The sequence below is a fragment of the Lepisma saccharinum genome, chromosome 16, assembly GCF_977018435.1.
Source record: "Lepisma saccharinum chromosome 16, izLepSacc3.1, whole genome shotgun sequence".
Taxonomy (NCBI): domain Eukaryota; kingdom Metazoa; phylum Arthropoda; class Insecta; order Zygentoma; family Lepismatidae; genus Lepisma; species Lepisma saccharinum.
Window position 1 is genome coordinate 27,350,306 of NC_139244.1, and position 15,076 is coordinate 27,365,381.

General features: G+C 39.0%; 1 protein-coding gene across 1 annotated transcript; it reads left to right on the top strand.

Annotated features, from left to right (window-relative positions):
* Positions 1 to 555: 555 nt before the first annotated feature.
* Positions 556 to 13,224, top strand: LOC146000359 (uncharacterized). Its single transcript, XM_083137912.1, has 3 exons — positions 556 to 890; positions 7,219 to 7,250; positions 9,436 to 13,224. Exon 3 carries the CDS (start codon positions 9,443 to 9,445, stop codon positions 11,555 to 11,557), a length of 2,115 nt encoding a protein of 704 aa, XP_082994038.1. The 5' UTR covers positions 556 to 890; positions 7,219 to 7,250; positions 9,436 to 9,442; the 3' UTR covers positions 11,558 to 13,224.
* Positions 13,225 to 15,076: the final 1,852 nt, after the last annotated feature.

Consider the following 15,076-nt stretch of genomic DNA (forward strand, 5'->3'; position numbering starts at 1 on the left):
TGCATAGGGCTAGGATTTTCATGACTTAGCATATTGTTTTGGTAAGGGTGATGTGTTCCCTAAATATATAGAAATTCATATTGTGAAGAAACTAATTGAATTAAGGTGCTTTATAAGGGCATATTTTGACTTATTTGGTCATTTCTGCGTGATAAGAGCATATTTTGATTGATTTTGGTCATATTCAGCATATTTTCGCTTTTTCAAGAAATATACAGTCATTTTTTAAAGTTAATTCGTTCTTACGCCCATGTTCACTTCAGTTTTTTTTTTTTTTTTTTGGACTGCACCAAAATCTTTTTCATTTTTATTTGAAAATTTACAGAAAGTATTCTTTGTGCATTGCAACTCAGGGCCCATACAGTCAACTAAAAATAGTACATATGTGCAAATTGTAACGAGCGTTTCTGCAAGTTACATAATGGGGCGTTGTCTCTGCCAAGAGTAGGAAAGCAAAACCAGGAAATAGGACTTGCGTCACTATCACTTGTCTCGTCCTCAACACGTGTGATACAGACCAGGCCCTTCCTTCCCCCCAAAAGCTATCAAGGGCAAGGTTCCTGACAAGGCTACCTACAGGAAGTTTGGTGGTTTAGCTCAACAAGGCCAGAGCCTTGACCGTGAATATTCTGGGGGCATCCCGGACGATAAGCTCGAGGTCTACGGACCACAAGCCTTCGTCATGGTCAGCAAGGCCATACCTTCCCCCCCAGAAAGGACTGTCAGCTAAAATAACCACAAGGTTGCGGTATACTAAGTTGGGTTGGGGAATTGAGACAAGGACGCCCATGTTAATAAATACTAGGAGAATCATAGAAAAGGGGCGGAGTCCAGATATTCCGGGAGACGACAAGAGGCCGCGCCATAGCTCGCTGCTCCTATCTTAGAGGGTAAGCCTCAACTTAACCAAGTGGTGACACTTGGGACTTATTACTTATAGGAATAGCTCAAGTCACTAAATGGCCATAGAGATAGGGAGTTAGTCTATAATCAATACTGTTAACCATTAGAATAATAAATAACAGATATATATATTAAACGGATTGTGTGTTAATGTCTACCATCTGAGAAAATAGTCCCCCTCGTAACGCCAGACACCCCGCAAGCGTTACAGAATGGTGGAGGTGCGGTTCTCTGCTTACAGCTGAGGGAAGAACCCAGTACCTTGCTACGTGTTTTTACTCTCTCTGTTTCACAGTGGAGCAAATATCACATGTTTCCTGACGAAGGTTTGTTTGAAATTTTTAGGTTTGGTTTGGTGAGGTTGTTTCTGGTGCTTTCTTGGTGGACTGTTGTCCGAAATGAGGTAGTTTGTCGAAACTTGATTGTAGTGTTTTGTTAAGATGTCCGCTTTGTCATTGTACAAAAATCGAGTTGTTTAATGGTTCTTACGCGTCAACAGACGTCTGGTGAACGCAAACCCCTACTTACTGCGACCGTTACGTGTCCACTTCCTGCTTGCTCTGAGGAAGCAATACGTACACCTCTACCTATCGAAACTGACATACTAGAAATGCCTGACCCTCCATCTGCAGCTACTAATTCGAATCCTACCATGTGTTCTTACGCTAGAACCCCGTCTATTCAACCAGAAAATTTCAACGCGGATCCGGGAGAGAGTATATCTGATTTTTTTAACACATATCGGAGAGTATCCTCGATTTTAGGGTGGACAGACACACAAAAGGTCACATTTTTACCTGCGTATCTAAAAAAAAGTGCGTTAGCGTATTGGGATTTAAACCGTGAAATGCTGGAAAATTTCCAAGGTTTTGCACAAGTTGAAGAAGCGTTAACAAAGGCTTTTCAACCTCTTTTACCGGTAGGACAGGCTTATCTTGATCTAGCTGCACGAAAGAAACAACCCGAAGAGTCAATAGAGAATTACTTTTATGATGTGTTGAAAATGTGTAACAAAGCAGATCCGAATATGAATAACGAAGGGAAAATTAATTTCATTTGTAATGGGTTACAAGCGCAAGACGCCGAGAAATTAGTAACTATGAAAGCGCAAACATTGGACGACTTATTAGCCAACTTGCGACTTTTAGAGCGTGCTAAACGACAAGCTGACATTGCTTCGCGATCTTACGCGCAAGTTGTAAAGGGATCAAATCCCGGAGAGAGAACTTTTTCAGGACCATCGGAAAATCAAAAGCGCTATGTGCATGCGATGGAGCAGTCTCAAATCCCGGAAAATCAGAGACAAGAAATTAGATGGAAATCTCATTCGCAGCGAGGTGTAGGAAGAGGCAGAGACTCTACATCTTTTAGAGGTAGACCTAATAGCAGTAACAATGGTAGAAATGGTGATAGGCTATGTTTTACGTGTGGATCTAAATTTCATTTTGCGCGTTACTGTCCCAACAAAGGATCATACCCCTCAAATAATGGATATTCGACCACCCGAGGACGCGGATCTTTTTCAATACAAGGCCGTGATTCCAGGGGTCATAATCATAGGAATTATGAGCGAAATCCTAACAGAGGGCCACGAAATCCTTCTCCTTTTCCAAGAAACTCAGAAAACCCAAACGCATAATGGGAATGCGCCACAGGGGTCGCCTTCGCCCAAGTCAGACAAAACCCCTGAAAGAACGATCGTATCGTGCAGAAAATTGTTCTTCTTTCTCATTAGGAAACGAAAACTATAACAAAAGACCAATGATAAATGTAAAAATTTTTGGGAAAAAGTTTCCAGCACTTATAGACACAGGTAGTACTTGTAGTTTGTTACATTTTGGTATGTTACCTCGCAATATTAAGATTTCTGCTAGAAGGACAGGTTCAGTAACATTGTCTACACTATCGGGTGTTGCCTCAAGGAACACTCCAGTTTGTAACTTTTATTTTTGGATTGGATCACATAAAATTGGTATGCAAATGGCAGTCTGTGCAAATCCTTCATTAAGAGACCGTATCATTCTAGGCGCAGATTTCTTTAATTGTTTTGTTAGATATTTAAACCCAGCAGGAGTAATGTTACGGAAACCTCATCCATCCTTTGTACCGTACGTTCAGGAAAAACACACAACTAGTGTGAGTAATGAGATTCGAACCCAAATACGGAAAGACGACCAATGCAAAAACACGACTACACGATCGCCAACCGGACAAGACTCAGTATACTTACACAATAAATCTATAAAAATACCATCTATGTTCATACCTCCTAAGAAAATCGTCGCATTTGCTTCCAATACTAATCGCGAACGGAAATTGTCTCGCGTAGTTTGCAAATGCCGACTGGAAGTTAAACCGGAAGAAACATCGAGCGCGGCCAGCGATAACCTTCCTTCGGGTAGGAAAAGTATTTCAATGACACATCCTAGTGACGTAGCAGATAAGACTCTCTTCGACGAACTTCCGCGCTTAGAAACGGAGGACAACACGACAGACAGTGAAGCCACACCTAAATTTAAACTTTTCTCTTCGCATTCTGCAGTACTAAAACCTTACGAATACACAGAATTAACTATAAGTTTTTCTTCGTCAGTTCCCCCTAACAAAGATTTACTTCTTGAAGTAAACAATGGACTTTATGACCAATATCGCTGTTTAGTTCCTAGGCTACTCATAAATTCGCACACCACATCTTGTATACCTATTATTAACATGAATCATTTTCAGGTTACTTTTCCACCAAATTGTGTAATTGGAACTTTGTGCAAGCCGGAGGAAATATTTCCTCCCTCTACTTCTTTCATTCAAAACGATTCGCGGCTTCAATATGTAGACGCGATAAAAGACGAAAATCTGAAAAGTTCTTTCAAGTTTGAAGATAAAGACTTTAATGTAGAAACGGACTTAGATATTTCATCAGATATCACAGAGGTACAAAAACGTGAGTTACTGACATTATTAGAGAAATATAAACATTGCTTTGTATCATCTCCTGAACAATTAGGTGTAACTAATGCTTATGAAGTCACTATTCCGCTTACGGATGATATTCCAGTCAGGCGCACGCCATATAGGGTGTCTCCAAAACAACGGGAATTTATAGAATCAGAATTAAAGAAAATGCTTTCTTTAGGTATTATACAGGAATCGGAATCTGAATATGGAGCACCTATTATCCTTGTAGCGAAAAAAGACGGTTCTTGCCGCATGGTTGTTGACTTTCGCGGAATTAATGCAAAGATGAAGGTTCCAAATTACTGTCTACCAGTAATCTCCGATATAATTCATTACCTGAGTGGTGTAAAATACATTTCTACGCTTGATCTTTTCTCAGCGTACCATCAGTTGAAGATTGCAGAAAAAGATAGGCACAAAACGGCACTGGTTACCCCTTTAGGAACCTTTGAATATACTAGGCTACCTTTTGGCTTGGCTAACGCTCCAGCAGCTTTTCAGAGATGCGTAGATAAAGTTTTTGCAGGTTTGAAGTGGAATAGTTTGTGTGTTTTTTTGGATGACATAATAGTATTTAGTACCACCTGGTCAGAACATTTAGAGAGATTAGAAAAAATGTTTCTAGCTTTAGAGCGTGCTAACTTAAAGGCTAAGCCTAGTAAATGCCATTTTGCCTTTGGAGAAACGGAAATTCTTGGTCATGTGATAGGACGAAATGGAGTCGCCACCGATCCAAAGAAGGTGGAAGCTATCAGGAATATTCCAGTCCCAACGAATCTAAAACAGGTTAGATCCTTTATTGGCTGTGCAAATTTTTTTCGTAGGTTTATAGAAGGCTTTTCATTAATTGCTAAACCGCTCACTGATCTTACGAAGAAAGGCGTACCTTTTCAAATAGGGGAAAAACAATTGGTTGCATTTAATCAGTTGAAAGAACGACTTTCGTCCGCCCCCGTGTTGCGACATTTTGACCCGGCGTTGCCTATAGAGCTTCATTGTGACTCCTCAGACCTTGGATTCGGGTCAATGTTGTGTCACGTGATAACGGACCCACAAAATGAAAGGAAAACCATCACCCAACCAGTATCTTTTTGTTCACGGTTATTCACGGGACCCCAGGTTAACTATAGTATTTGCGAAAAGGAAGTATACTGTCTTGTATTCTCAGTGCTTCACTTTCGTCAATACTTGACAGACACTTTCTTCACAGCAGTAGTAGATAGTGCAGGAGCTTGTTGGTTACGAACAGCGAAGGATCTCACCAATCGTTTGGCTCGCTGGAGCATAAGGCTTTCGGAATTTAAGTTCGCAATAAGACACCGTCCAGGACGTCTTAATTGCGTTCCGGATTGCCTCAGTCGCAGTGCTACAAACCCACTAACAGAAGAAGAGCGAGATTTTATCGACCACGGTGATATAGTAGGTATTATCGATCAACAGGTCGATAAATTGGTGAATGAACGAGCAATTGAAATAAGAACACGTCAATTGCAAGACCTTAACGTAAAAAAGATAATCGAGTTAAAGGAAACTGATCCTACCCATCTTTCCGTCCGATATTTCGAACTAGGAAACGGCGTACTATATAGACGCAACGGCAATAGGAAACTGCTAGTCATCCCTGATAATATGGTAAATGATGTGTTATCAGACATACATGACTCCCCATACACAGGAGGTCACGTAGGTCAAACAAAATGCTTGCAAAAAGTAAATGATAGGTATTATTGGAAAACAGCACGTAAGGATGTAATAGATTATGTACGCTCATGTCAGATTTGCCAGGAGAAAAATACACCTACAGGTAAGAAACAAGGATTTCTTCACCCGCTACCTGTCGGGAATATATGCGAATCCTGGAGTTCGGATGTTTTTGGCCCAATAACACCTAGTAATGGATACAAGTACATTATTTTCGCTGTCGATATGCTCTCTTCGTGGGTAGTGGCTCAACCCCTTAGGAGCTTAACGGCAAAGAATGTAGCTTCATTTTTCGTCCAGAAAATTTTTACTATCTTTGGGCCGGTTTCTACTATTCTTACCGATAATGCATCAGTGTACAAAGCAACTTTGGTGGAAAATATTTTAAGCGAACTCAAAATCAAGCATCTAAATACAAGTGGGTACCACCCTGAATGTAATGGAAAGGCGGAACGGGTGAACCGTAGCTTTGCTAATATTTTGAGCAAGTATGTTGCACGTCATCAGAAAGACTGGGTATCTTATCTGAACCTCATCGTCTATGCCTCAAATTGTAGTGCACTTGACGGCATTGGGCTAAGTCCATACGAAATTATGTTCGGAAGAAAACCGACGTTTCCCCTTGAGGCTGGATTAAATTCAAATCCAACAGACCCATTTACTGAGAAATATCGCACACACGCACGCTCCGTACAGGTTTTAGTCAAGGAATTGCATGATAAACGGCATCACACTGCTAAAAACCGCTACGACAGTAAACGAACAGAACCTTCATACGCGAAAGGTGACTTAGTTATGGTATATATGCCTGCCAGGCAAAAAGGGCTTTCAGATAAGTTGAGACGCAAATATGATGGCCCTTACCATATTGTAAATGTTAGAGGAAAAAATGTTTACGATGTAGAAAGAGTAAAAGGCAAGAAAACATTGCGGGTAAACATATCTCGTTTAAAACGGTATTGGACACGTCCAGCACAGCAACCAGAGTAGAGAAAGTTCGTTTTATGCACCAAAGTTAATCGGGACGCCGATTACACGTAATATTATGATAGAATGATTTAGTGGATATTTTAGTATAAAAAAAAATTGATTTAAATACTGAAGAACAATCGCGACTCAAATCAAGTGTTTTGATTACCAGGCAGGTATCATCCAAGTGGTAGTCAAAGTTTGTTATTTTATACTGGCAATCAATCAATGTGCAATTGTAGTTCTAGCTCATAGACGAAATGTATAGGTTTCCTAAGACTATATGTAGATGTATTCTTTTTTTTTTCCTTCTCTTTTTACACTTGTTGGATTATCGCAACGCATACGATTGGCAGGAGGAAAAGACGAAACTTAAGTCCGGACAAACAAGAACATCAAATAGCTGCAGTCGTCTTCCTTTCCCTTTCCGTAGTGCGTAATCAGTAACAATTTCTCCCCCCCCCCCTTCGTTTCGTCAAACTTCGAGCGATTCGCGGTCACCCAGTTATCTCGTTTCCGGTAAACAATCCTCACCGTAGCGACTTTCTGTGCTGAAACGAGCTGCATAAAATTTGCTTCTTTTTATATAACGCATATCTGGTAGCATAATCAAATAACTATGAGCAGTCGTATTTCTGCCACTACGCAATATGTAACAAAGTTATTATATATTTTTTTTTCTCTTTCTAGTTGCCGTATGATATTCCATTCAAATTGGTCACGTAAGAAATTAAAGTTTTTATGCGCGTGTAATATACGCAAGCTACACAATACTCGTAAATCAGCAAATAAAACACAAATACAAATGTAAACTGTGTATCCGCTTCATTCGCTTCGATAATCTTAAGACTTATATTGCTTTATACACGATTTTTTTTTCTCTGTTGTAAATGCTACATACCCTTGTAGCTTAATTTGTATTCTCATTTCCGTAGTTCATTAAATTAAGGTCAAGTGGAACTCATTGCGTATTTTCTTTTCTCTTTCTTAAATTCTATGTCTAACGGTTATTTAGGAAAAGTCACCATCGAAGGATTGGATTTAGTAATAACGCCTGCAGGACCTCAATTCCAATCAATCGTCCAAGGAATAGCCTCTCAATTGAATGTTCCGTGCTCTAGAGTTTTAGAACCCCTGAAAATTGAACAAATAAACAAGTATCTAGCTGTTTTGTTCAAAACACAGTCGGCCGACAAATTCTTTTCCGATTGTACAGAAATTGCCAGAAATTTTATTCGAATTCATATGAAAGCAGGAATTTACAGGAATTTTTCGCTTGATTTCGGCGATAAAGATAATTTGGAAGTATTACAATTGTTGCAACAACTAAATGAGTTTTTAATACCAAAGGCGCCTTCAGAAGTCCCCACTTCGGGAAAGATTGATTAATGGTTATAGAGATGCAATTCTAATTGTTTAATGATATTTTTCGTAAAAGTGACGTTTCCTTTGCATAAGAATTATAGTAGTACAATTAGGACCATCAAATGGTGTTACATATATATGTTTGTACCCTGCATACCCTTCGCCAGATATGGCCATTCATGTTGACCATTGGTTATACAGATTGACCACGGAAGTCTTTGAGATTCCTAGTGTCGGAAATATCCGAAATTCAGTGTGTGAACAAGTAGTGTCTGCAGAAATTTTATTATTTATTAAATTTGTGGACAAATGCTCAGGAGAAGCTGAAGAAAAGGACAATTTCCTGGAGCAGTCCTTGGGGCACATTAAATCTTTTATTTTAAAGTGCTATGAAAGTTACCAGTTAGACTTCACCTTTGATTGTGAATTTAGTGTCACCTCACAAACATTAGATTTATTTGCGTACTAAAATGAATGGTTCTCCAGATCACCCAGACATGGACGTTGCAAGTATAGACTCAATTTCTAGTCTCACAACGATTCCTTTTGTTTCATCCCCTCTTGCCATGTCAATATCAGAAGAGGATTATGAGGATGATATTATTAATGTCATTTCTACAGAGGACTTTGAGCGTGACTTTCTGCCGGAAGTCCCATCGCTACCTCTACATTTCTACGTACCACGAGCAGTAGATATTCAGGATGCTTTCATGCCTTCAAACCCGGATGAAGAAATTGAATTACTGATATTCGTTTTTCTTAATGTGGATTTCCCGGGAGCATTTGTCGCTGGTGACAACCCCTATGTTGAGGAAGGTCTCAATGTTTTACCCGCGGTACTTCCGCGTGATTCCGCGGCATATTTGTATGTTGTTCATGACATTATCACCTTTTTGCGAGCGGGATTACATAGGTTACCTACTCAACAATTAAGACTCACCTGGCTCGACGAGCGAGCCCGTGAACTACGATCTTTTATTCATTCTTTAATAGGAATTGCTGGAGATTTGTGGACCTTACATACCTTTTATGATTCTGAGGCTGGACTACTCCATTATGTGCCTTCATTCTTGGAAGCTCGAGTGGGATTATATGAGCCGTAATTTCACTTTCCTTCCGCTATGTACATAATGTATATATTACTTTCTATTATACTCTTTAGTTTTAAGTTTAGTTTAAGTTCGATTTGTTCCTTTTTCATTGTGTTAATGGATTTAATTGCCTAGTTATTTTACATTTCCCTAATGGTCAGTTGAAAAAAAAAAAAAAAGTTTATATTACCGTTATAGCTCTAGTCATTTCAGTATTAGTCATATATTTTTTTTTTTTGGTGGTAGTATGTTAATCGACGTTATGATCAGAATTCTCTTATTTTTATTTCATTCTTATTATATTATTATTATTATTTTTTATTATTATTCTTATAAATACTAATTCCAAGTTTTTTTTTTTTCTTTCTTATTTTCCTCGTTCGCTTCGGGACGAAGCTTTTTCTGGTGGGGAGAAAAATTGGATTATTGCCGTCACTCACGCATTCTTTAGTTTCAGAATGATCATCCTAACCCTATTTTTATGCTTGGATGGTGTATGGACCATTCCCACTATTAGGCTTACACCGGGAGCCTACTGGCGACAGTTGCCGAAGGTGATCCTATATGAAGGAAGTGTTCCCCTTACCTACATGGAGGATCTTCCAGTGAACAACGTGGTTGACCATTCATTGGTAACATTGGCAAAAACAGGAAAGGTAAATTATGTGGAAACGAACCACGACGCCGAAATATTCAATGCCTTGGACCATATGGTAAGTGAATTACAACAACTATTTTTATTACATTTAAATGATACTTATGTAGAGTTTCCATCACCTCCTGAGAAGTATGACAGAGTTACGCGTGGACTTGGATTAAATTTTATTGGCAACTTCGCGAACTGGTGTTGCGGAATTTTGAGTGAAAGTCAGTTCCATGACATTTTGGTTAATGAGCATACACTTAATTCGGAAATCCACAAAGTTACATCTAGTCTTAAAAACGAGCATCAGCAGGTACATTTATTGAGATCCCAACTTCGCGAACTAATTCAACAAACGAATAACACTGTGATTAAACTCGAATCTCAAGTAGACATACTAAAATCTAATTTCGGAAATAAACTAGTTGAATTAGCAAATAGTGCAAATCGAACGACTCATAACATGAACATATTGGCTTTGAAATCTGTTGTGTTGCACCAATTATTAATGAGCTCGACAATAAATGCCGAAATAAGGGAACTTAGAACTTCTTGCTTCTCACACAAAATTCCTTTATATATAATCAGGCCACAAACATTAAAAAGAGATCTTAAACAATTGCAATTTACCTTGGCAAAAAATGGATATCAGTTAGCTATCCCAACATCTCAACTAATGAAATACTACACTGTACCTTTGGCTCATTGCTTGTTCTCTCCTAAACAGGTAGTAGTCACATTAAAGGTTCCAATCACGAAAATAGGCGAGATCCCTATTTTAGAAGAATTCCTCACTGTGCCTTTTAGATGGCAAAACAGCACTTGTAACATAATACATCCACCTTTATTTTCCGCCACTAGTACTAATTCGGTTCGACTCTTGTCAGGTACTTTCCTAGCTACCTGCGACCCGCACAATTCTCCAATGTGTTACCTACCGCGTTTTGGTCACGATGCCACCCTGGGCTCTTCGTGTGCCCAAAAGATACGCCAAGGCGCAACTATTCAGGAATTAGCCGCACACTGTATGTATCAATGCTACGAGGGAAGTAATGTTATCGTCACGGAAGTTGCACAAGACCAGTATGTAATCACCAACCCGCCGTCAAAAATAAAAGGCGAATGCAACGGCAGGTCTTTTACGTTAGATACTTATGAAACTCAAGCCGGTGCACTCGAAATTACCCTTCCATGTAATTGCTCTCTATCAATAACAGAAGAAACTGTAATTCCTAGAACCTTTCCATGCTCTAGTCAGACTAGTGACAAGCTGCGTAGCTACCATATTTTGCCCGCTTCATGGGGAAAAATACCAACGATGAAAATAGATGTCTTATTTTCTGGAGGTAAAGCCGCAGAATTCAAACATTTTAATGATTGCTTAGACGCTAGTTGGCCCAAGAAGATACCATTCTTGAAAATATCAACTCAGACAGAGCCGAATGAGGAAAATGACGATCTTAATTTTGATTTGGAAGATATAAAAACTGATATCTCTAACGAGAATCTTTCCAAAATATCATTAAGCCTTGTTTGGAATATAGTCCTTACTCTTGCGGTAGCATGGACAATATATAAGAATCGTCTTATGACCACTCAATTGATTGCACTCAGTCAAATCCAAACCACTGAAGCTTTGGGTACTTCACTGGAAATATTTCATGAATTCCTTAATTATTCTATTGTTATTTTAATTCTAATTCTAATGATATTCATTGTGTATTGGATATGTAAGAAATATGTAAAATGTTGTTGTCAACTCACTCCTTTAGTAAGCCAACCCTCACACGCCACTTCTAGACAGGTTCTCTTCACAAATGACAATACTTCTAAAGTACAAATACAACCAGGAACAGGAACAGTTCCTAAACCACTGCCCCGTAAACTCAATGATGGAAATAAACCCGTACATTTCTCAATGACAGCATGACTAGCCGTCCTTATCTCTACATTACACTCACCCATACTCGTAGATGGCTTAACAATTAAAACCTTCGTAACATCAGGAATCTATATCAACGAAATTGACCCACCTATATTATACGAAACTTCTGTACCACTATTATATCGTCTACAGTACAATGCTGTTTTTTCTGAAATAATTGATTGGGAAGATTTGCCCTCCTCATTGGGAAACACTACGATTACTACCGATCCCTCACTTCAAGGATGGAGTTATTTCCGCATTACTAAAACCCACATACGTACTCTTTTCTTAAAGGAACAGGATATAAACGAAATTCAACATAGAATCCAGAACTTTCCAGCAACAAATTGGGTTAATATTCGAGATCTTACTTTTGTCAATCCACCTCAATTTTTACATATTCTAACCTCAACATGCCAAAACAGAAAGGTACACCCAGCTATATTACCTCTCAACACCCTCGTATCTCATCTAGATACACTTGAAGGAAAGATAGCTAAATATAATTATACTCTGGCCATCTCCACGACCAATTTAGGGCAATATTACAACACTCCAATACTAGAATGTACCATAGGACCACAATATACCCTAATTGGCCTGAAAATACCAATTATGCGTAAACGATCCAAATTTCGAGCGTACAACATAAAACCCCTACCATTTCAATTCAAAAACAACATATGCCAAATAACACTAACATCAGATGAAGTACTAATCGATGAATATGAAAAGACGTTTTACGAACACTCTTGTTCTCTAACTAATGATATACTATGTTTTATTACACCTTACAGAAACATATACACCTCAGATTACAGATGTTTAAAGTCTATATTTACACAGGATGCTACTACTATAGAACAGTACTGCCCACTACATTGTCATGAAGACCCTGTACTTAACTTACCTGTACTATTAAACGTCTCGACCTATTTAGTATTGACACCACCAGATGTGGAAATAACAGTTAAATGCGAAAGCATACTTTTTAGTTTTAAGAGAGATTCCCCTTATGGAACCTTAGTAGTTCAGTTAGGTTGTCAATGTGTAATGTGTATAAATTCTAAATGTTATAGGGCTCAGTTCCCTTGCATTCTCCCAGATCCCACGAAGGCACAAATATCCCAATTTTTACCAATACATTGGGTAAATCACCGCCAAACTAATATAACTAACTATGAGTGTACATCTGATATAATTAATAAACCTAAATGTATGGTTGTCAAACAAATGGAATCACCTACGAACCAGAAAATAGTATCTTTAGTTCATCTTCACATTTGGTTAAGCTTACTGACATGTGTAATGGTCACATTCTTATCATGGTTAGGTTACCGAATCTATCGCAGAAGCCATACAACCCAGCGAAATGCCTCAGTTCCTGTCATTATGCGTGGGCAAAACGATAGACCTCCTTCCTACGAAGCACCGAAATGTCCAATATATGAATGTATCTTGGAGTAATTACCATATTGTTAAATCAAGTCTCAGTTTCAGAGCTATGGACAACTTTACTCCTTTTGATGACTGCACCTGTTCCTATCCACGGGGAGCCACTTCCGAGGGCCGCCCTAGGACCGTCGCCCACATTAGGACGAAACAGGAAGGAATCCTGGGACCCTAAACCATTAGCGAACACAAGTGAAAGTGAATAGTGCAGTGACCAACAACGGAATAAAAGGCGAATCTTAACCATAAACTTTTGAAGAATACTATACTCTTATTATGTAAACTAACTTATCATGTAATTTATATCTAACTCCAAATGGGTCCAGTGACTTGAGCAATCAGATTGTTTAAATACATAGGTAAATAATTGAAGCCTAACCAGTCAATAGTCAGCTTAGATGGAGGCCATCTAAGATAAGGAGGGGCGATATGTAACGAGCGTTTCTGCAAGTTACATAATGGGGCGTTGTCTCTGCCAAGAGTAGGAAAGCAAAACCAGGAAATAGGACTTGCGTCACTATCACTTGTCTCGTCCTCAACACGTGTGATACAGACCAGGCCCTTCCTTCCCCCCAAAAGCTATCAAGGGCAAGGTTCCTGACAAGGCTACCTACAGGAAGTTTGGTGGTTTAGCTCAACAAGGCCAGAGCCTTGACCGTGAATATTCTGGGGGCATCCCGGACGATAAGCTCGAGGTCTACGGACCACAAGCCTTCGTCATGGTCAGCAAGGCCATACCTTCCCCCCCAGAAAGGACTGTCAGCTAAAATAACCACAAGGTTGCGGTATACTAAGTTGGGTTGGGGAATTGAGACAAGGACGCCCATGTTAATAAATACTAGGAGAATCATAGAAAAGGGGCGGAGTCCAGATATTCCGGGAGACGACAAGAGGCCGCGCCATAGCTCGCTGCTCCTATCTTAGAGGGTAAGCCTCAACTTAACCAAGTGGTGACACTTGGGACTTATTACTTATAGGAATAGCTCAAGTCACTAAATGGCCATAGAGATAGGGAGTTAGTCTATAATCAATACTGTTAACCATTAGAATAATAAATAACAGATATATATATTAAACGGATTGTGTGTTAATGTCTACCATCTGAGAAAATAGTCCCCCTCGTAACGCCAGACACCCCGCAAGCGTTACAAAATATTTCAGCATATATTAGATATTGATGTTTGAAACAGTCCTGTTATAAGGTCATATTTTTCAAATTATAGTGCATATTTTTTTTAAATTTTAGGTCATAAGAGCATATTTTTTTAAATTTTAGGTCATAAGAGCATATTTTTTTTAAATTTTAGGTCATAAGAGCATATTTTATTTCGCATATTTTGGTGATTTTTAGGTCATAAAAATCCTAACCCTGCTAATGCATATTGTTACTCAGAAACTAACAGACCTATGCAGACGAAACTTAGCGGACTGCATAGATCTACACAGAGCTTGAAGTGGAAAATGTTAGCTGGGGGGGGGAGGTGTTTGGTAGAGCCTTGGAGTTAGCTGAGAGGAAGAATAAGTCCGCCACTGCAAACCACGTGCCCTATTCTCTTCAGTATGAGAGCATCCTAATATCCTTTATTTATTTATTATTATTATTATTATTTCGCAATGGAGAATGCCAATAATTCGAATAGATTATACTGTAAATTGTCTTGCATTATAATACAGAGCAATGTACAATGTGCCGGCCCCTGTGGTGGAGTGGTTAGAACATCGCGCTACGACGCCAGGGGTCCCGGGTTCGAATCCTTGCCTGGGCATGCCCTGGGCGTGCCGATTCATCAATTTCATCATATCATCACTCATGCCCATTTTCGCAAATAGCCAAAAGTGGCACAAGAAGCGAAGTAAAATAAAGCAAATCAATCAATGTACAATGTAGAATGTTCGTAAATAACATTATGTACCTTAAATACTGAAAATGAAACAGCGGGCAAAGCGGATTGCTTATCAACTTTACCCTATTCGCTTTGCCCCAGCAGAACGCCTTTCAACATTGCAATTGAGGTTATGATTATACAATCCTTAACAATATCTTTATTAACTATGGCACTGTATCTACAT